The sequence below is a fragment of the Rhinatrema bivittatum genome, chromosome 1, assembly GCF_901001135.1.
Source record: "Rhinatrema bivittatum chromosome 1, aRhiBiv1.1, whole genome shotgun sequence".
Taxonomy (NCBI): Eukaryota; Metazoa; Chordata; class Amphibia; order Gymnophiona; family Rhinatrematidae; genus Rhinatrema; species Rhinatrema bivittatum.
In genome coordinates, this window is record NC_042615.1 from 753,402,155 (window position 1) to 753,424,222 (window position 22,068).

The window sequence follows — 22,068 nt, forward strand, 5'->3', positions numbered from 1 at the left end:
TGCAATAGGAAGGACACGATATCTCTTCCTAAGAACAACATATGCCCACTGACTCCTTTTAAAAAGGCATTCAGAGTTTTAAATGAAAAATGTTAAGTGAACGTGATTTGTGCCTCTTCTCACTGATTTCATTGCTGCTTACATTTTCAGATGGAAATGGCTCTGAGAAAAGAGTGAGGTCATCATCCTTCACCGTGCTTCCTACATTTCCCCCCTCTCAGCTAGGTAAGTGTTTTTGTGCCTGAAATATTTGGAAGCTCAGATTAAGGATCTTTCACTGCTGACGCAGACTTTCCTGCCATGGATAGAGATCCCTGCCAGCTTAGGATACGATTGCATGGCTTATTGTGCCTTGCTGTTCCCTCTCCTGTCAGATTCCGCTTCTCTGCCATCATACAATACTCGCTCCAGTGAAAGATATAACATTATCCCCTAGCACATCCCTAGAGCAGGCTGTGACATGTAGACTCCATGGGGTGCCAGCCCGCCATGTTCTTGCCTCACCACAGAAAGGTGCCATAAGAATAATTTTATTCCAGTTGAACCCTGTTAATTCCCCCCCTTCCCCGCCCCTGCCCTGCTTATGGGTTGCTTCCTCTTGCTTCTTAACAATAATGTCTGACTTTCTCGCTGCCTTAAAGACGGTCTTTAGCTCAGCTATTCTTTGAGGATGTATACAGCTAAAATGCAGTTCCTTAGCCTCTGTAACCTCAGGAGCTGAAAATAACCAATTTGCTTTATAATTTAGGGCTGTGTTCTGAGAGCCCACTGTCCCTCTGCTGAGCCCGTCAGGCAGCCGCTGAAGAAGTGCCACCACTCCTGACAGGTCCAGCAGAGGTTTGGAAGATGGCTCAGGTATCCTGCGTACCCTGGGAGTCTGCCTTGCTCTCCCACCTCAAAGAAGGAAACACTAGAAAATGCAGAGAGCAAGGGGCTTTTATGTCTGGAGCTGGCTGCTTCAAAAAGAGGCGAGTGTGCAGCTATCTCCAAGCAGAAAAAGCAGTTGTGTCTGGAGCCGCCAGCCGTACCAGATGGAGGAGGAGTAGGACTGGCAAAATAATGATAAAGAAAGCCTTGTTATAGAGGGAGAGTGGGGATAAAGAGGGTAGAAGGGAGGCGTAGGGGAGAAATGGGATTTATTTAAAAAAAAAAAAAGGAGCTTTTTTTTTTGCCCTGTGCCATATGTCCCCTCACTCACACACACAATCTGTACCAATGCTGAATTCCACTGTACTATTGATACTCTCAGCTCCCAAGTCTGCTTGCAATTGCCAGTTCTTGATGTCACCATTACAAACGTGGGTTATCTGGGTTTGGGGCACTGGCTTGAGCTCCTGCCGAAGGCTGACACACAATCTGTCAAAAGAAAATCACAAAATACAGAGAGTGCTCCTAATTCGCAGAGCTGCAGTGCCTCTCGATCTGCCTTTTCCTGATAGGAGCCTGTCCTGGGGATACCTATAGTCTGCATATTTCCTCCCTCGCTGACAAGGACCCATCCCAGTGGTGCCTGTGCTGCTTGTGGATTCTGGGTTTACCTTATATTGCTAGACTGAGATGTGTGTGTGTATATCTGCTTCCTGAACTAAGCCCTTTAATTTTTTTTCCCCACTTCTGTTTTTCCAAATTGTGAAACTCAAGAGAGCTCAGGCCCATGAAAGTGGTGGCAGATTGCCCAGCATTGCATGCTCCGTTGAGTCTTGTTCCATCCAAGCAGGAGGAGCTGCTGTCAGTCAGTGCGGGCAACATGATTGTTTCACGCTGGTCTTTATATAATTGCTGGACATTTTGAGCCCTGTCTCTTAAACAAAAGCATGTGGGTATTTTAAGAGACTCGTACTGTACATATCCAAGCAAAGAATACCTCTTACCTACTAAAGATCAATTCAGTGTTTGCAATATTTTTTTTTTTTTTTTGCAGTGACAAAGAATAATATATTTATGCCCTCAACACTGTTTCAAATGAGTGTCAGCAGCACAAATACAGAAAGAGGTGAGTGATGATAGCTGTGAGGTTCACTGCATCTTAAGAGCACCAAAAACTGCCTTTCTACAATAGGGAAACCCAGACGAAGCACTTTATTTATTTTTTTATTTTTTTAAGCGTGGGATTACAGCTCACTAATACTGGTCTTCTTGTGCCGTGTTTTTAAGAACCCTCATCACAAACGCAAGAGCGGAAAGTCCTTCGACCTGCCGTCTTGCAGTTGCCATTACAAGTTCTACTGTGTGAGGAAGTAAAGACAGAGGTTTCTGAGAACATATCTGTAAAAGACAAATCAAACAATGAGGTAAAAAACAAAATTGCCCAATTATAATGCAGATATATTTTAACTTTGAATTTCTCGAAATATATTTTGTACCTCACTCACCCTTTGCAGACATGTTGATCACTTGTAGGTCTGAAGATTCATCCAACCAAATTTGTGTGCACATGTCGGTTTGCGCAAATAGCTGGCTTAAAGTTATCCAGCTAAAGATAACTGGATAAAGTTACCGGTTATTTCACCTGCACAGCAGGTTTTTGAATACAGGACTCAATGAGGTCCATATTCAAAAGCATTTAGCAGGATAACTCGGATCTGGGCACTTATCCAGCTAAATTCTTAGCCGGCTAAGTTAGGGGTGTTCTGGGGAGCTGAGCTAGCTGTGCTAAAGTTATCCAACTAACTCTGTTAGTCAGCTAAGTCTGGTTGAGCCAAAGAACTGTACCTTGGAAAAGTCTTATCTGGCTAACTTTGCTATCTGGACCCAATGTGGACCTCCAAATATATAAATGTATCCGTTCAGAATCCTGCTTCTGCTACTAACTAGTACTAGTAAATAAGTAAACAAAAGTAAGTAAAAACCTAGCTGAAAGTAAACCATTGCCTCGTCCCTGATGATATAACATTTGTGCCCTCTCCTTCATCCCGCCCCCTTAAACACACAGTAGGCAGAGCCATAGTGAGACATTTTGTCATGTGATGTTATATTGGGCATTCCCAGCCTCTTTAGTTATCTATTATTTTAAAGATTGTATATTTGCCCCCTTTGTCACTCCCCTCAGAGAGGCGCCTAAAGCAAGTGGTCTATCCAGCTCCACCCTTGCTGCAGCCTTGGTTGCCTTATCATCCTGCAACTGAGTTCCCAAGTTAGCCAACTAGGTTACGGCCTAAAATAGGTTTAAATCTAACCAGTTAAAACATAGGCAGCTAGAATTAAACCAGATATCCCTGTGCACAGTGACAGCCATGAACTGCCCAGACTTTGAGCAGCTAAGTAGAGCCACTCGGTGGCAGTAGGTTTTGCGAGGGCTGATCTAGCTGCTTGACTCTAGAAGTTAGGCGGCCAAAGCCTTTGAAAATGTAAGCCTTTTGGACTTTGTGGTTTAAAATGAAAAGAAAGCAGCCCTCTACAGCAGAGCTTTCCAAAGTGTGTGTCGTGACACATTAGTGTGTCGCCTGGTCCACATAGCAGCAGGGAACTACAGCAGGAAGATCGGCGGGGCCGTGGTGGAGCTTAACTCACCACGGCCCGAAGGAAAGGGTCACGTTCACTCCTCCTCCTTCCTGCCTGCGCAGCCCCGGAAGAAAAACATTGCCGGAGCCGCGCGGGCAGGAAGGAGGAGGACAGGGGCGGATTGGCCTATCGGGGGATCGGGCTTCCTCCGGTGGGCCGGTCACTCCCATCATGTGTTTTTGTTTTTTTGTTTTTTTTAAACAAGGATTCCCACCAAAGGAAATAAGAAGGGTTGCTGCGGCCCAAAAAAAGATCTACAAAGTCGCAGTAGAACCGATGAGGCCGCGCTTGAAGTGAGGCCTGTGGGCTGCATCACAGCTCATTCTGCTGTGCCTGAAGAGCCCAACCTGCCGCGGCGTGAAGAGAGAGCCGCGGGGCTGCTGAAGTGGACCGTCCGTGCAGGGCCGGTGCGCCACCAGTCTGGGGGCGGCGATGCCATGACTTCTCCCTCTTCCTGTCCGCACGGCCCGGAAGAGGAAGTGGTGGGTCCACGTGGGCGGGAAGAAGAAGAGGCCTTGCAGGAAAAAGAAGAGCGCTGGCCATTGCAGGCATTGGCTCCAAGATCGCGCTGCGTCCAAGAAGCAGCAGTAACACCTCTCCTGCCTCGGCCTCCGCCTCCACCTCCACGCAAGTGCATTCCCCGGGCTGTTGCAAGAAGAGGCATCAAGGGCCAGAGGAAAATCAACAGCGTCACCTCCCTCCCCCCCCCCCCCCCCTGCAGAAAACAGAGCAGCATCAGCCCCTACGGTCTCAAGAAAAATGAAGAGGTCCTCTGCTATGGGGGCTGAAAGAGGAGGCTGCTGCTGTACTTCTACTGGGGAGGGGGGAGGAAGTGAATGAGTGAGAGCGTGTGTGTGTGACTGTGAGGTTATGTGTGGGTGAAAGAGCATATCTGTCTGTGAGTGCATGTGTGTGTGTGTGAGAGCATGCATGACTGTATGACTGCATGTGTGTGTGTCTGTGAGAGCATGTCTGTGTGTGTATCTGTGAGAACATGTGTGTGGCCTCTGTGTGTGTGTGTGTGTGTTGCTGTGTCTGAGAGCATGTTTGTGGCTGTGTGTGTGAGAGCATGTTCTATGATTGAGCATGTGTGTTTATATGAGAGAGAGAGAGATTGGGAGGAACAACCCCTCACCTCTCCCCTGCTAAACCACGACAATCTCAGGGTACCTGGAAATCAAAAGATTCCAGGTATGAACAACCAGGGATTTTTTATCCTTTTTAAGTTTTAAGTATTGCATAGTGTTTGAAATATTTTATTGGTCTGGAAAATTTATTTGAGTTTTCAATTATTGGATGATGATCTATTTGTCAGCTGTTTTGAAATATTCTTTTTATTAGCATGGTTTTACATCTATTGATCCTTTATATTTACTGATTTTGATGTTTTTCAGGTATTGTAATATTTCTGGTTTTCTGTTGTTGCACTGCATAATAGTCTGGCCTGTTGCAGTTAACAGTTCAACTTTTGTCTGAATGTTTGTAATAATACTTTAGTTTATGGTTACTTTATTCTGCATTTTAGTTTATGGTTACTTTATTCTGCATTTTTGTGAGAGTCTGTTTGTATTTTGCATCTGTGACTGAGTTGACATATACTGCTAGTGTGGAGGTTCTGTGTAGGGATCTGTAGCAGCTTGGCTTTTTCTGTTTTCCTAATAGGAGGCAGCAGAATGGGCTTCAGTGCCAGTAGCAGCAATCAGCACCTCCTCAAATATCCACATGGCAGCAGTGACAGCAGTAGCAGAGGAATGAGAAAGGCTCTGAGGTTGCTAGCAAAAAAAAGAGAGGGAGGTCTGCCTTCAGTGTATGAATAGGAGTCTGCCTGGGGGCGTATATGTGTGAATGCATGGGTGCCTGCCTGAGGCTGTTATCTGTTTTTGAGAACGAATGGGTGTCTTCCTGGGGTCTGTCTGTGTGAGAATAGGTGCCTGCCTGTCAGGCCAATACAGTACAGTGCGCTCCGATGGAGCGCACTGTACTGCTCTTGGCCTGCTCTTGGGCGCGCGTTTTCCCTTACCCCTTATTCAGTAAGGGGAGGAAAACGCGCGTCCAACCCGCAGCACCTAATAGCGCCCTCAACATGCAAATGCATGTTGAGGGCCCTATTAGGTATGCGCGCGGGATACAGAAAGTAAAATGTGCAGCCATGCCGCACATTTTACTTTCAGAAATTAGCGCCAATCCAAAGGTCGGCGCTAATTTCTTCCGGCGCCGGGAAAGTGCACAGAAAAGCAGTAAAAACTGCTTTTCTGTGCACCCTCTGACTTAATATCATAGCGATATTAAGTCGGAGGTCCCAAAAAGTAAAAAATAAAAAAAATAAAAATTTGAATTCGTCCCGTGGCTGTCGGGCCGAAAACTGGACGCTCAATTTTGCTGGCATCCGGTTTCCGAGCCCATGGCTGTCAGCGGGCTCGAGAACCGACGCCGGCAAAATTGAGCGTCGGCTGTCAAACCCGCTGACAGCCGCTGCTCCTGTCAAAAAGGAGGCGCTAGGGATGCGCTAGTGTCCCTAGCGCCTCCTTTTCCCCGTTTTTACCGCGTCACCTAATTTAAATACAGAATCGCGCGCACCGACGAAGGGCCGGTGCGCGCACTGGGAGAGCGGGCATTCGTCCGCTCTCCCGCGGACTTTACTGTATCGGCCCATGTGTGTGGTATATGTGTGTGTGAGAATAAATTGGTGCCTGCCTGGGGGTCTGTGTGTGTGTGTGTGTGTGTGTGTGTGTGTGAGAATGCATGTGTGCATGCCTGGGGGTGGGGAGGGAGCGGTGTGAGAATGAATGGGAGCTGCCTGGGGGTCAGTGTGGGTGTAACATTATGTAATCCACAAAAATGTATGTAATATATTTAAGGAAACATACATAAATTGTCGAAATATGTTTTGTTCGTTTAACCTTTAACCTCTGGTTTGCTAGTAGACTGAATTACTGTGTCGCAAAATTATGTTTGTCTAAAATGTGTCACCAACATGAAAAGTTTGGAAAGCTCTGCTTTACAGTCTCCCAGTTTCTACTGTTACTAAAGTAACAGTCTTTTATAGGCTAGTGGAATCTGTGCAATAAAGACATTTTCATTTTTTTTAAAAAGGCTACTGAATGTAAAAGAAAGTGGGAGCAGAGTGTCTCCTGTAGAAGCAGTTGGAAGCCCTTGTTAGGTCATCAGTACGCCACCCCATGCACCCTCCTACATTAAAATGCCTGTAGCACTGGAAGTTGCCCTTTACATGTCTCCAAGGAAGTAAGTGCCATAGCTGAGGTTCCTTTAACTTTTGCCAGAGTACCTGATGGATTTTCTGCATTTTTTTGTTTTCAGTTTTCCTCGGTGACCACAGAAAAGGCCATGGGACCGCATATTTGCCTCGACGTTTCAAACTTGCAAAGACTAAGGTGCGGTAAGCTAATAAATCAGGACTCCCCTTATTTAGCGTCCGTTTCTTTCTGTTCCTCAGCCTGTACACTAAAGTCATGTGTAGCAAGGAAAAGCCTTGAGGTGCAGTGCAAAGCCAGACTTTCAGAACTGCCTCGGCACTTAACTCTCCAGGGTGGTGGTAAATCTCAGCTATTAGAACCAAGTATACCAAGCTTTTTCCCCCATAGACACAGAGAGGGCAATTACAGAAGGATCCTAGGCGCCTAGATCCCTGGGTTTGAAAGTTGCCCCAGGAAGAGCTGATAAATATACCCAAGTTATTTCGGGGGGGGGGGGAGGTAGGACATATTTGGGTTGGAGGGATAGAGGGAGTCTGCGCATAGAATTGAATTTTCAGTTCTACGTTTATAGTTTCTTCCCTGGAACCCCAGCTGCACAAATAAAGGGGGGAAAGTAAGTATTTGCGTACCTTGAGCTAATTTTCAAAGAGAAATTATCCAGCTAGTTTTTTTGACTATAGGTACAAATGTTCCTGCACACTTTGTCTCTGTGCAGGCTTACTAAAAGTTTCCCCCTCCCCCAAAGCGAGGAGAACCCTTGTAGTCCATCTGGCCCATCACGGGGCTCTGAAGTCATGCAAAATTTCTGTTCATCCAAACGTCATGGGAAATGTTAAATTTGCTTTGGAAGTCAATAGCTTTAACAAATCCATAACTGACCAGTGCATGCACTTGCTACTGAGCGGTGGTAGCTATTCTAGCCTGATCTGAGTGTACGTATTCTGTGTTGAATGGCTACCCATCTTTTTTTTTTTTTTTTTAATTTATTGTAAATAACTGTAGAGATTCTCCATCCAGCAGCGGCTCGTGTTCCCTGCTAAGCTGCAGGTGTCCTGCGTTTGAGCAGCTGCCGCGAGGAAGCACTCGCCTCGCTGTGCTTTCTTGCCAGAGCTTGTGCTCACTGCGCTTCCCAGGTCAGCGGCTTGTGCTTTGGGCCTTTTTCTGTCTTGCACGAGACTGCTAGTTCAGAAACCATTATTCTTGCCAATAATTTTAGTTCTGAATTTGATATTTGGATGAATAGTGCAGTCTGTTGTGCAGTAAGCCAGGCTCTGTCTTGCTATAATTTGCAAGAGGGCAGTACAGTGCAAAGTGTCCCATTCTTCCCGGGCAGTAGGTAACAGCATCTGGGAGATCACCTTGGATGAACTTGAGACCGATATTCTGAGGATGACAATTTTTGTGAGCAAAAATTTAAAACAAGCTCCAGGGAACTTCACTACAAATAAGAACAGACTGTAGCCATAGGAAGTGGAATCCAGTAACTGCAGAAAGAGCAGACCTTTTGGTTTTGATGAAATACTTTTTTTGTTGATAGTTTAAATCCTTGTGGAGGCCATTTTTGTCAAACGGCATTGGTTTGGCTGTTCTGGGAAGGAGCAGATGAGGGGGCTGCTGTAAAAAGGTGTGTCAGTATTGGGGATTGTAACATGTAGGTTCATAATTTAGCAGCTATGGAGGAGTTTCAAGCACATCCTGTTGGTTGGCACATGACCAGGGTGCAGAAAAAGCTTTCCACAGCCTTTCAAAGAGGAAGGTGATCAGCACTTGGTTTAAAAGTCATCATATCTTAATATGATATCGATATCAAAAGTTTTTCCTTCTCTTGTAACTATCTCCATACCTTGTTACAGTTGTACGTTGTTATTATAGTTTTATAGTTTTATAGTTATATGTAAAGTTGTCTTATAGTTATATGTAAAGCCCCTCCCGTTTGGGCATCTCACTGTTTTATGTAAACCGGAGTGATTTGTATCTGATACAAGAACTTCGGTATATAAAAATTAAAAATAAATAAATAAATAAAATAAAAATCAAAGGTAAAGCAAATATGGAAGCCAAAGGTATCACTCGCACCTGGGCTGTAACTAAGGATGGGCAAGAGGGGCATAGGTCTAGGGTGCAAAACCCTTGGGGGGGGGGGGGGGGGGCAGAAAAATGACTGAAATGCCCCCCAAGGTGTGGGCCAGCAGTGGACGAAAAGCCAGGAAGTGCACTGCCCTCCTCCTACCATCAAGAATAAGAAAATGGAGAATTGAGTCGGGGGTCAGAAGAGAGGAAAGAGCGAAAAAGAACTGAGAATCAAAGTGAAGACAGTTGAAAGAGAAGAGGAGCGAGGATAAGGGCAGGCCCAGTTTTAGGCATTGGCAATGTAGGCAGATGCCTCTGGCACCAAGGTTTGAAGATGTCATTTGGTCCCCACCTGGGATTTCACTGTTTACTGTTCTAGGCCCCTTTAGTCAGCACAGAAGGAGCAAAGCAATTGTTTTCTGCTCTGTAACTTCTCTAAAACAGGCAGCATGGGAGGAGATAGGAGGGGAGGGGCTGAAAAGGGAGCAGTGCCATTGTTTTCTAGTCTGATGTAAATATTCAGCTTCACCCTTCCCTTTCTTTGTGAAAGCTGCAGCATGAGGGGAGAAACAGGAGAGGAGGGCTGGAGCAGGCACAGTTTGTCCTGCAGTTCTCTATGATCCCAGCTGAGAACAGAGTGGAGGAAGGAGACATCTCAGAGTACAAGTCAGGGAACCGTGACTGATTTTTGGGGGAGGGGGGCAGGGAAGAAGAGTGCTGGGAACAAGATGGGGGGGGGGGGAAGAGGGAAGAACGTTGGGGTAAAACAAGGGGCTGGGGTCATCCCTGGAGGAGAAGAGGGGAGAGAGAGTGTGAGTGAGAGAGGGGGGAGGTGGAGGTGGAAGGACGTCGATATGCATTCCCTTTCCCCTCCCCACCCCCTGCTAATCAACATCAGTCTCAGGATGACAACAATTAAAACGTTCCTAGGTATGCAGATCCCATTTCCGGTGCCGGCCTAGAACTAAGGATGCCAGCAGAGTTCCAGATGGTGCCGTGCCCCTCTCCTCCAGCCTGGCCTGCAGCAGCAATAGAAGTTGGTACGGGGGCTTGTGAGCAGATGCACACTCACAGGCCCTACGGCAGCCTCCTCGTCTCACATGGGTTTCCTTAGTAACAGGAAGCCCTTGCAGAGGGGGGGGGGGTGAGGCGGCTGTAGGACATGAGTGCACACCTGCTCACATGCCATGCGCTAATTTCTTTCCATTGCTGCCACGGGCCAGGCAGAAAAAGAGGCCGTGAGGGGAGAGTGATATGCAGAAGGGGAGGATCTGGGCCATGCTCTTCAGTGCATAGGGCTCACCTTGCTAAGAGTGCCTGTGGACGCAGAAGTCCCAAATCTGGCCCCAGATCAGAGTAGCGGTGGGGGCACAATATACATTTGCCCACCCTGGGTGTTAACATGGCGGCTGATGACTCCTGCTCACATTGAAAAAATTCAGGTGGAGTGTGTGATGCTCGGTCTGAAAAGCAAGGCAAATTGCACCAGCAGCAGCAGCAGCAAGGGCAACCGGGGACATCTGTAGCTGAATAAGGGGAAGTGGATATTTCATGATGCTTCTGGCACAGTTTTGAAACCTGTAGGTTTAATTTGCTATTGATAGAACAGCTGCAAAAAATGAGAGCTCCTTATTCTGATGCACTGTCCCGGGCGAAGACAAACTGGAGACCTTCATGCACCCCCCCATGCCTATCCCTTAGGAAAGGGTGGAAGATGTCCCGCTTCTCCTTCCGAGAAGTGGCCGAGCTTTAGAAAGAACTTAGGAGCTGGCACTGGGTTTCACCCAACAACAAGTCAGCGTCCTGCAGCGGCAAGAGCCGAGTCTCTCCAGAAGGAACTAGCCATGAGATTTATAGATTGGAGGTACTGCGAAACGGAGATTTCCAGCGGTTCTGTGGTGAGCGCGCGCCATGGTGACATTTTACCAATGGTATTTTATTTTCTACCCCAAGCAGCATTGAATACAAAGCCCACCTTTAGTAAAAGGAGAATCCAAAGGCCCTGGCCCCTCCCCCCCTTGCACTATGTGAAGTTGGGAAAGCTTGTGAATGCATCTCCCCCTCTGAAGTCTTCTGCCCCTTTTTCCCTGTGTTCCAGGAGTCAGCCAGCTGAAGACACAGCCCCAGCGGACGGCAGCAGCTTGGGCTTTGTGTTTGGAGAAAACATGCTGGAGAGAGTTTTGGTAAGACTTTTTTTTAAATCTTTTTTGTTTTAGTTTCAATAGGCACGCAGCATTTGAAAGGTCAATTTTCAAAGGTTTTTCTGCAGGTAACTTTTGGAGTTGCCTGCACGAAACCAAGATTTTTAATATTTATGCCTTGCCCTACCCCACCGACTGCATAAATGTTGAGAGCCCACAAAATTTCCCCGGATGAAAAGAGGCATTGACGAAGACTTTCTGGGATGAGGTTGGGGGGGGGGGGGAGGGGGGTCAGGGCTAAATTTAGCCGGTGAGCACACATAGGAGTAGATTTTCAAAAGGCCTCACCCACGCCGGGCGCAAACCCCGATACGCACATAAGTGCCAGGCCTCTTTGGAGATGCGGACCGGGGGAGGGGGGGTGTGACCAGGGAGGGGCGGGTTGGGGCGGGCCAGGACAACGCCATTGATCGCTGTCCCGGAGGGGGTAGGGAATTGGGGAAGGCCGGGATGCGTCGCCGTGCAGAAACTGCATTAGTCTCCCTTTGCGCACGCCGCCCGCACTTGCGCGTGCGGCCCCCGGATTTTATAGCATGCGTGCATTGGCGCGTCCATGTGCACACGCCGGGAAGCGTGCACACAGCTTTGAAAATCTACCCTCTATTGAGTGCTGTGCAGCAAAAGTTCCATGCATGAGTCTGTCAGGAAAAATAGGTAAATTCATTTGGGTACATTCAACGGCAGACTTTTCATGCTCACAGTCTTATTGATTTTAACAGTTTTCTTAATAGATGAAATTCCCCAAGCCTTTTGTGTCCTGAATGTTTGTCTTAGCCCGAGAAGGGACGGTCTCTTATGTGTTTTTGTACAGTGCCGTGTCTGGTAGCACTATGGAAGTGGTGATGTATGTCTCCCCTGAATATGCAGGTAAAGTTATGTGTGTAACTTTACCCAGCTAACTTACTTGCTCACTGGCTGTCTAAGCATCTATCTCCGAATGTCAGTGTCTTTTAACAAACCTTGAATATGACGGCACACAAAAACCAAAAGAGCCATCCTTTCTGCCCATTCTCACTTCCTGCTCAGCTTTACTATCCCTCCCCCCTCTAGAAATTCTCTTAATCAGTAAATAAGCCTCCCAAAAAAAACCTTCCTTTTTTTTTTTTTAGAAAGTGTTTGTTTACTGAATCTGCTTTTTTTTTTTAATGTGAGGAAAGAAATGATTTCATGTACAATATTTACTGACTGTTTAGCACAATGATAATGTGAAGAGTTAGCAAGGGGTTGCAGGGCACCCTTCCTTTCTGCAAATATTTCCTGTTTCCCCTTCTGTTCTTCTTCCCTCAGTTTATTACTCATTCTGTAAAACGTGTGTAACAAAATCCTGGCTCTCCCAGAGATGGCCGCTGCCACCCGTTTCCTTCCCCAAACTATTCTAGCATTGCCTTGGATTTAACGTAATAGCATCCAAGCTGCAGTACTGTGCTGCCATGCAGACCTTCCTCTATCACCCGTCTTCATCCTTGGCATTGCCTCCTGTACCTATCCCAAACATGCTGGAATTCTGCCACAGCTTTGGTTATTAGCATTTCCTCTGTGATTATGCGTTGTTTATCTATAGGCCCCGTTAAGGTAGATATGCCTCTTAGATATGGTTAAAGGGCAATAGCTAAGCAACTTAAAGCACAGAAAATAGAAACCTGAAGCCCATCAGGGTTTATGTGGAATTCTTCACTGCTTTTTGTTGGCTTCTGTAGGCAAATACTGATTTATTCATATGATAAAATGCTGAAAGCTCGAATTAAGAAATGGATAAAAGTAAAAGTCCTATGGCGCTTTCTGCATACCTTTTTAGCCTAAGATAAATTATTTTTTTGTGAAAACTGTTGCCAAACACCAAGGGCCTGATATTGAAAGTGCATTCAGCGCTCAATAGCCAGTTAAGTAGGACTTATCGGGTTATGGGCTTGATGGACCCTTGGTCTGACCCAGCATGGCAATTTCTTATGTTCTTTCTTAGCTTTTAGCCGGTCAATTTGTAGGCGGGCAGTGGGTGGATCAGGACGGTCCTGCTTATCCAGTTAACTTAACCAGATAAGTAGGATATTCAGCGGCATGGCTATGCTGCTGAATATCCCTTGTAACTAAGCCAGATATGATTTATCCATCTAAGTTATTTAACTGGCCAGCGCTCAGTATCGAGCCCCAAATGTCAGCCTTCTGCCACACTTGCTTAGTTTTGGAATTGAACAATTTCAATGAATTTTTTTTTTTATAGTATATTGGTGAAGAGTGAAGGATTATTTTGTGCAGACTTTTAACTTTGATACATGCACTTACAATATTTTGCTTGTTTTAGTTTGATCCTTCACTATACCTGGTTCTTAGCTGATGTGGTCTCATCTGTAAAATGGCTCTGGAAAGGTAGGGAGACTAGAAAGGACTATTGTGGGTCCTTCGTTCCTTGCCAGTGGGTCTTCTGTGGCTTGGGGGGGCGGTGGGGAATGAGGAGGTTTCTAATGCTTTGGAGGTTCTTAATATGCTAAAACAGCCTTATGCTTTCTACACGTTTCTCATCTAAGATTCAGTGCAAAAATAGTGTGTCGTGTGTTTGGGGTGCAGAAATCCGGTATGACTGGAGCTGAGAATTTATGTGTGCTGATCGAGAGAGAGACCTCAGTTGGTCCTACCTGATCTCCAGCTAACAAAATAGTGCAACAAGGCAGAGAGCAGAGTTAGAGGAATGCTGGGGGTGCCTAGGGAGAGGTATTTATTTATATTATATCCCGTCATTCCCAGTGAAGACCACGGTGGTGTGCAGAAGTAACATTTGTCCATAACCAGCAGAAAAAAAAGGCGTTTATATTTCTGTAAAGGTCTTTAATGAGACTTCACCTGGAGAACTATGACCAGTTCTGGTGCCTGTATATCTGAAAGGATATAAATTGGATAGAGGGAGTCCCGAGAAGTACTACCAAAAGTCTTAATGAGATTTGAGGGCCTTATTATGTTTACCATGCAAGAAGAGGGGATATAGGGGGAAATATGATAGCGAGTCAGAGCCTCAAAAGTATAAATGCACAAGAACACCTCTTTTTTGGCTGAACAGGCCATATTTGCCATTTAGATGGGTAACTTTCAGGTTATCCGTCTAAATTTCTTTTGAATATGGGCCTTTTCCTTTCTACTGAAAATTCTTGCTTCTGGAGGCATTCCAGGGAGGGACTGCTTCAGAGCAGGTCTAAAGTTACCCGGCCTTGTATGACCATATAACTTTACAAATAACCAGCTATATTAAAAAAATATATATATAGTCGGTTAAGTAGTGCTGTTAAATTAAAGAAAAAAAATTGGCCCTATTCATGCCCCTTATTCCCTTTTATTTCAACTTCAAAGGGCCAAGCCTGCCCGCCCACCCCCCCCCCCCCCCCCCCAACTCCTTATATTTCAGTTTATCAACAAAATAGGGCCGTGGGCATCCCTCAACCCCTTCCCCCCCCCCCTTTTTTTTTTTCCAGGGTTGGATCCCCCTCTCCCACTCCAACTCCCACTCCCTTCCAACCCCTTATACCTGAAATAGTAGTTTTCTACAGCGATCCGGGCCCAGCGTGTTTGCATCTGCATTGCCTGGCAACTACTGCTAGGCAACGCAAAATAAAAGGGAGTAGGGCATCTGGATAGAGCTTATAGGCCCATGATCTATTTTGTTTTACTTTTTTTTATTTAACAGCACTACTTGAATATGGCCAGTTATTTGTAAAGTTATCCGGCTACCATTAGCTGGATAAGTTTAAACAGCGATATTCAGTGAGACGTTTCTCCCGCTGAACATATGGGAGGAAGAGAGGGAGGGATGGTATCTTAAGGAGGCACCACACTCAGAGCCAGGAATGTAGCATCTATAGTGCACTTTTCTGTTCTTAATTTGTGGTACCTTATTTTGTATTAGCTAAGGATCAGCTTGTGTAATGAGGTGAGGGATTCTGCTGGCATGTGGTGTCTGGCTTATTGTTTTTCCAGTAGAAGGTAAATTGGTGTTCTAGGGCCTCTAGACATGTGTAGTGCTGCCTCTTCCCTGGTATAGTTGCTGCAGTTTGAGTCCTAGGAGTTAGTTTATGGCTTGGCAGGTTTTCTATATAGGTTCAGTGTGTCTTTGTTTTTTGGTTTTGTTTTGTTTTGTTTTTTTTAAGGGTTTTGCTTTACTTCACAAAGTTTCTGGCAGTAGAAGGTGTGTTTGTGGCTGTTACCATGGTAACACCAGAATCTGAATTTTTATTTGAGCACAGTGAGTCGATGAGGGCCTGTCTCTTACAGGTCTATCCAGAACCGAGCGGTAGGAAGAGCTGCGTTAGTGCCTACGGCACCCGCAGTTGCCGCACGCACAGTGCAGCTCACCTACCGCTCGATCCTGAACACTAATTTTATTTAAATGTAAACCGCGTCCGAAAAGCCTTAGGCCCGCGCAACCCATTTTACTGGATAGAGCGCCTATACAGTATCCTGGGTGCGCGGGCCTAAGGCTTCACGCCACGCTGGTATCTGTCATTTCAAATGTCATTTGAAATGACAGATACCAGGAAGCGAAAAAACCAAAAGCAAAAAGTAAGTCGCTTCGCCGCTTCACTCTTCCCTCCTCCCGGAGCAGGGCGCGAAAAGCAGCCTTGCTCCGGGAGGAGGGGAGAATAGACATGGACAGCGGCGAAGCGAAAAAAAACCAAAAGCAATTTTGGTTTTTTTTCAAAAAGCTAAAAGTAAGTTGCTTCGCCGCTATCAGTGTCCCCCCTCCTCCCGGAGCAAGGCTGCTTTTCGCGCCCTGCTCCGGGAGGAGGGGAGAAGAGATGACAGCGGCAAAGCAAAAAAAACCAAAAGGGGACCCGACCCGACTTACTTTTGCAGCCGTCCGGCATCGTTGCTCCCCTGCCTCGTCCGGCATCGTTGCTCCCCTGCCTCGTCCGGCATCGTTGCTCCCCTGCCTCGTCTGGGAAGATGGCTGCCAGCACGGGGAAAGCGGCCCCTGTGCATTCAATTGGCTGCCGTGACGCCAAACGTCGTGACGTCACGTCTTGAGCAGCCAATTGAATGCACAGGGGCCGCTTTCCCCCGTGCTGGCAGCCATCTTCCCGGACAAGGCAGGGGAGCAACGATGCCGGACGAGGCGGGGGAGCAACGATGCCGGACGAGGCGGGGGAGCAGCGATGCCGGACGGCTGCAAAAGTAAGTCGGGTCGGGTCCCCTTTTGGTTTTTTCGCTTTGCCGCTGTCATCTCTTATCCCCTCCTCCCGGAGCAGGGCGCGAAAAGCAGCCTTGCTCCGGGAGGAGGGGGGACACTGACAGCGGCGAAGCAACTTACTTTTAACTTTTTGAAAAAAAACCAAAATTGCTTTTGGTTTTTTTTTCGCTTCGCCGCTGTCAGTGTCTATTCTCCCCTCCTCCCGGAGCAAGGCTGAAAAAGCAGCTCCGGGAGGAGGGAAGAACTGAAGCGGCGAAGCAACTTACTTGCACGGGGGAAAGCGGTCTCCGTGGCAGCCCCAGTCCTCTCCCCTCCTCCCGAAGCCAAAAAAAAAGCGAAAAAAACGTTGCAGCCCCCCTCCGGACATCGGAGGGGGGCTGCAACGTTTTTTTCGCAGGGGTCAGGGTAGGCGGGGTCAGGGTAGGCGGTAAGTTTGCAGGTTAAACGCGCGACAAAACGGCAGGGAAAACTAGCGATAGTCGGGGCGCGGGTTACGGGATGCTAGGGAATAGCTAATTCGCTCGTTTGCATGCAATATCGAGCTAATTCGCTCGTTTGCATGCAATATACATGCCGCGGGCGGAAGGGGTTGCCCGGGGAATTTAGGACGCGGTAGGAGTAGGTTAAAGGAGATTCGGGATCGCAGGAAGGGCTAACGCGGCCGGAACGTGAGTAAAAAGCGGCTTAGGAGCAGGGTAAACGCGGCCGCACTTTACAGGATAGGCCTGTTAGAGAATATATCTCTTTTGGATACCTTAGGAGGGCTGGGGCCATCTCATCTCATCCTTCGCCTCAGGCACCAGATTGCCTTGAGCGGTTCCTGAATGCTGGCACTAGTTACTGATAAAGTAAAGCTCTGTTCCTGCTCTGGACTGCTGACAGCCCGCAATCTGATGTCAACATCAAAGGCTGGCTTAGTGTTGCACATATCTTCTTTTATATGCTAACATTTCAAACCCGACCTCTGTTGATGTCGAGCTAGGTAGGCAGCTCAGAGGATTGGTCACATGTCAGCAGCAAATTTTCTGATCCATCACCAGCTTTAGCAGTCACCCTCAGAGCTAAGTACCCCTTTAAGGATTATGAGCCATACATTCAACAATGATTACAGCTTTTTACAAACATAAAATCCAAAGAACATAAAAACGCACAATATGTTAACACTATTAGCTGGATAATTTGGAATTTGTTCAGCTAAGTATGTGCAAATGATATACCCACATATTTTTACTTCAAATTTTAAAGGAATATACTAATAGATTTGACATGAGTTATTTATATGCATCTCTCCCCCCCCCCCCCCCCCCAAGTATGTTGGTTTTTACACAGGTTGAGGGATCTTCTTAACATGTATGCAACAGTAAAGTAACCAGTTTTACCAATTAGTCTACCAGTTCACCCAGTCCATCTGCAGCTCGTGAAGATCTCCTGGCTCTTCATCCTAAAGTTTCACCATTTCAGCCAGACCTCTTACCCAATTATTTTTTTCACTTTTAACATGTTAACAATCACTTACTCTAGATATTAAGCAGGAGTAAATATACGCAAAGCTGCCAAATTTATGTTGCTTATAAAATGGCAACTACTTCATGTAAATATCGGCCCCTTTTTTACATGCCCAAATGTACTCACAGACCCTGATTTATAAGTGTATGTGGAGGATTCTAAAATAGAATATACTCACAGATATGCTATTTTATATGCATAACTGCTCATTTTTACATGTGCAACTTTTGAAAATGTATCTTTCCCTGTATGTACCCGGATCAGTCCAGACAGTGGGTTGAGCCTCCTGTCCAGCAGATGGAGACAAACAAAAACTGAAAGGGTATCCTATATCAGGACAGAGCCTACGCTGCATCCCTTCAGTATTTGTCTGTCGCCAGCAGATGCAGGCAGCTGAACCTGCGGTTTCCTTTCTTCCTTAGTTTCCATTTCCCTATGGGGGTTTTCTCCTCATAGTTTGGCAAGATCAAGCAAGTATTAACCTATCTTTTCTAAATTAAAAAAAAAACTCTGTTTACTTTCACGGAGACAGCTCTGTCTCCCTGCTCTTCTGGGGGCCTAGGGGGGCTTGCCCCTTGATTATTCAGCCTAGGCTCCCTTTCCCGGTGACCTGATTGTTTGGGGCGATACTGGTGGTCCAGTCACTCCCCCTCTCTGGCTGCTTTGACCCCGAGATGTTTAATTCCTCGGGTCTTTGGGCAGGAAAGCTCATGCCCCTGCAATTGCTTTAAAAATATAAAATAAATAAATAAAGACCGATTTGGCAGCAAGACAGCCGTACTTTTACCCCCTGCTTTGCTTCAGGGAAGGTAGTGAGCAGGGTTCGTTCGCCTGCATTCGCTCACCGGTGCAGCCTAGCTCAGCTGATTGCCTTCTCCGCAGCGGCTCTGTTCTTTTATCATGCCGTGTTCAAATGTGTGCCTAGCCTGCCTCGCAGCTCTCCCGAGATGGGCTTTGCTCCGGGTGCCTGCCGGGTGGGAATGGTCCCTCCGCAGCAGCAATGAGACCAGCGACCCGGGGTCAGGCTTCTCACCGCGTGGCCAGGCCATTCCCTGCACGGCAAACCGCGGGAACGGTGGCCATTTTGGGAGCAGGTTTCTCTTCTGAATCGGGGCTGCAGGAAGGAGGAGAGCTCGATTTGCCTATTTCTCCCTCCCGATTTAAGTCCCGTGCATTCCCTGGAGGGGATCCCTGACCCTTCCTCCCCTCCTCCTCTTCCCGGGAAGTCTAGGTCTTGTTTTTCTACAGATTTTGTGCTTTTAATGCACAAATCCTATCTGGCTAGCCTGTTGGAAGAGGATGACCTCCCTCCAGGTCCCCCTCCAGCGAAAATCCCTCAGATGCCTGCTCCGCAGCCTCCTGCGGTGCCAGATGGGCAGGGCTCCATCAGGGTCAGAGTGTTGCCGGGGGTCCACCCCCCTCAACAGTCCATGGTCCCTGATCCTGATCAGGATTCTGATTTGCTGCTTCCAGGTCCTCCACTCGAGGGTGACAACCCGTGTGTGCTCCGTTTGTTCCAAAGGGAAGAGCTGGATCCACTCATTCCCTTTATTTTGCAGGACCTGGGAATTGAAGTGCCACCTGAGGATACTGTTACAGCCTCTATGCCAGCTAACGTGGACCTGGTCCTGGCAGGACTTAGGGTTCCTCCACGTATGTTCCCATTCCATCCTATGCATAAGCTGCTGCTCCTTCGGGAATGGGAGTCTCCCGAGGCGGGACTCCGAGTGGGTAGGGCAATGGACAAGCTCTATCCCCTCCCTGATGAATGCTTAGAGATGCTTAAAGTTCCCAAAATGGATTCTTCGTTTCCGCTGTTACCAAACACATCACCATCCCGGTAGTGGGAGCCACGGCGTTGAAGGATTTTCAGGACTGCAAACTCGAGCTTTATCTCAAGTGCATCTTTGAAGTCTTGGCCTTAGGAGTCTGGGCGACAATCTGCGGCAGTCTCATGCAGCGGACAAGTCTCAGGTGGGTTCAACAATTGCTCAGCACCCAGGACCTCCCGTCTCCAGAGGCGGAGCAGGCAGAAAGGCTAGAGGCAGCAATGGCGTATGGGGCTGTAGTATCACGGATCAGTCCAAACTACCTCCCGTGTACTGTCTGCTACGTCCGCTCAAAGTTCTTTTCTTTACAGTTTATTGGATGCCTCGACTTCCTATCATAACTTTAAGGCATCGGAAGCAAGAGCAATTATATACAGAGTTTCAAATTGTTCAAATTATCAGTTCCTTGTTGCTTGCTTGATCTTCAATTGGTTATCTTTATATTTATCTGCTTTGAAAACGTTTATTCTGAAGGGATGCAGGGTAGGCTCTGTCCTGATACAGGATACCCTTTCAGTTTTTGTCTGTCTCCATCTGCTGGACAGGAGGCTCAACCCATGGTCTGGACTGATCTGTGGTACTACAGGAATGAAAATTAGCAGGTAAGGACCAATTTTCCTTTTAGTCTGCTAATCTGATGGGTCAGATTTGGGCATTCTGCTCTTTCATTGCATGTTTATAGTCAAACATTTCCTTCCAAGTCAGGGGACAGATCTTGTTCTACAGGCCTTTTTTTTGGACTTGGGTCTTGTTGCTAGCTGTATGTTCTTGCCAACACCAGAGATGCACAAACTTCTTCAAAATGGGTTCATTCAACTATTTTTTGAATTGGAAACAATTCTGATGGGTTGTCAAATTGGTTCCACAAACTTTTCTAAAGTAATCTGAAGCACATTTTTCAAATTTGCTGTGGATTTTTGAAAATCCAGACCAGGTTTTGTTGAGTTGATGGACCCACTTTGAAGTTTTTGGGGGGTTTTTTGTTTTTGTTTTTTAATTCCAAATGGCTTCTGTCAGATTTTCCCCAGATATGCTGGTAAAAGTCCGATGTTCTTGCCCAGTGGATCTTGGGGGGGGAAGAGAAAGGATTTGGAAATCCAAAAATTCCATTGAACTCTGAAATCCATCTGGTTCAAGTTCAAATTGTTTGTACATATCTGATGAACATGAGATGTAAAAACTGCCAAAGCTACTGTTTTTCTAATCTGCACCAATCTGGTTATTTATTTCTACATGCTATTGTAATTCCTATCTATCTAATAAATTAATGGAAGTATTCAAATGTAAAACAAAGGTGAACATTTTTTAACTACTTTTATATGCTGTTCTAGAGTCCTCAAAAGTCTTCAGAATCTCCTTTTGAAACATATCAATGCAAGAAGGAAGCAACTTTATGCACAGAGCCCTGCCAGAAGAGCTCCACTCAGCCAAGTAAGACTTCATGCATTTGCATAAAAATGCATGACCTCTCTTCTAGCACATTTACAGGAATTGAGTACACCAGTTGCGGTGTACCGTATCGCCAAGGTCACCATAGCCTGTTGGTGTCCAGTAGTAATTCATTTTTATAGCTCTTTACAACTTCAAAAGTGCTTTCCTTTGAGCGCAGACTAAGAGAAACTATTAATGTACGTACCTAAGAACCTTTGCACAATCTGATTTAGGCAGAGTTCATTCAGAGCTATAAAAAAAAGAAGCAACACTCTGCCCATTCTCTGTTCTGGTGCACAGAAGAGAAGGTCTGCAAAGTAAGAAGTGGTTACTGAAGCTTTCTGGGTATAAAATAATGCATCCCAAAGCATTTTGCAATTAAATAGTTTGGAATGTAAGTCATATGCCCATTGGTTTTGATGCCCAGTCTGTATGACTGTTCGACAAGGGGAGCAATGTTACTACTGTTTATTTCCAAGCACAGAGATCCAGGGAGAGAAAGTGATCTTCCCTTGTTCACTCACGAGCCGATACAGTAAGGAGCGGTAGGAAGAGCTGCGTTAGTGCCGGGCGCACCCACGTTTGCCACACGCACAGTCCGGCTCACCTACCGCCCGATACTGTATTTAAATAGCTTGCAAATGCAAGCTGCGTCCGAGAAGGGTTAGGCCCGCGCAACCCATTTTACTGTATAGGCGCTTTATACAGCGCCTATACAGTATCCTGGGTGCGCTGGTACCTGTCATTTCAAATGACATCTGAAATGACAGGTACCAGGAAGTGGATGGTCCTCTCTCACTCCCTCCCTCCCGAAGCAAGGCGCAAGGCAAAAGTTAAAACAAAAGTGAATAAAGAGTATTAAAAGTAAACTTACTGGCGGGAGCCGGCGGGCGCGCATTCATCGAGGGAGGCGGGAGCTGGCGGGCGCGCGTTCATCAAGCCGGAGGGAGCCGGCGGCAAAAGCGGCCTCCAACAGCCCCGAATGCACGCCTGTATACGCCTGTGCAATTTGGGCGCTCAAGGCGTGACGTCACACGTGACGCCAAACGTCGTGACGTCACGCCTTGAGCGCCCAAATTGCACAGGCGTATACAGGCGTGCATTCATTCGCCACCGGCGGGGGCTGTTGGAGGCCGTTTTCGCTG

General features: G+C 46.8%; 1 protein-coding gene across 3 annotated transcripts in view; it reads left to right on the plus strand.

Moving 5' to 3' along the window:
• RANBP3L (RAN binding protein 3 like) overlaps positions 1 to 22,068 on the plus strand; it is a 98,744-nt gene that overhangs the window by 50,178 nt on the left and 26,498 nt on the right. For all 3 annotated transcript variants that reach the window (XM_029578745.1, XM_029578754.1, XM_029578762.1), the window contains exons 5-10: positions 151 to 225; positions 1,922 to 1,993; positions 2,155 to 2,291; positions 6,820 to 6,893; positions 10,885 to 10,969; positions 20,824 to 20,923. In XM_029578745.1, the coding sequence (XP_029434605.1) occupies positions 151 to 225; positions 1,922 to 1,993; positions 2,155 to 2,291; positions 6,820 to 6,893; positions 10,885 to 10,969; positions 20,824 to 20,923 (543 nt within the window). The remainder of the gene's footprint in view (positions 1 to 150; positions 226 to 1,921; positions 1,994 to 2,154; positions 2,292 to 6,819; positions 6,894 to 10,884; positions 10,970 to 20,823; positions 20,924 to 22,068) is intronic.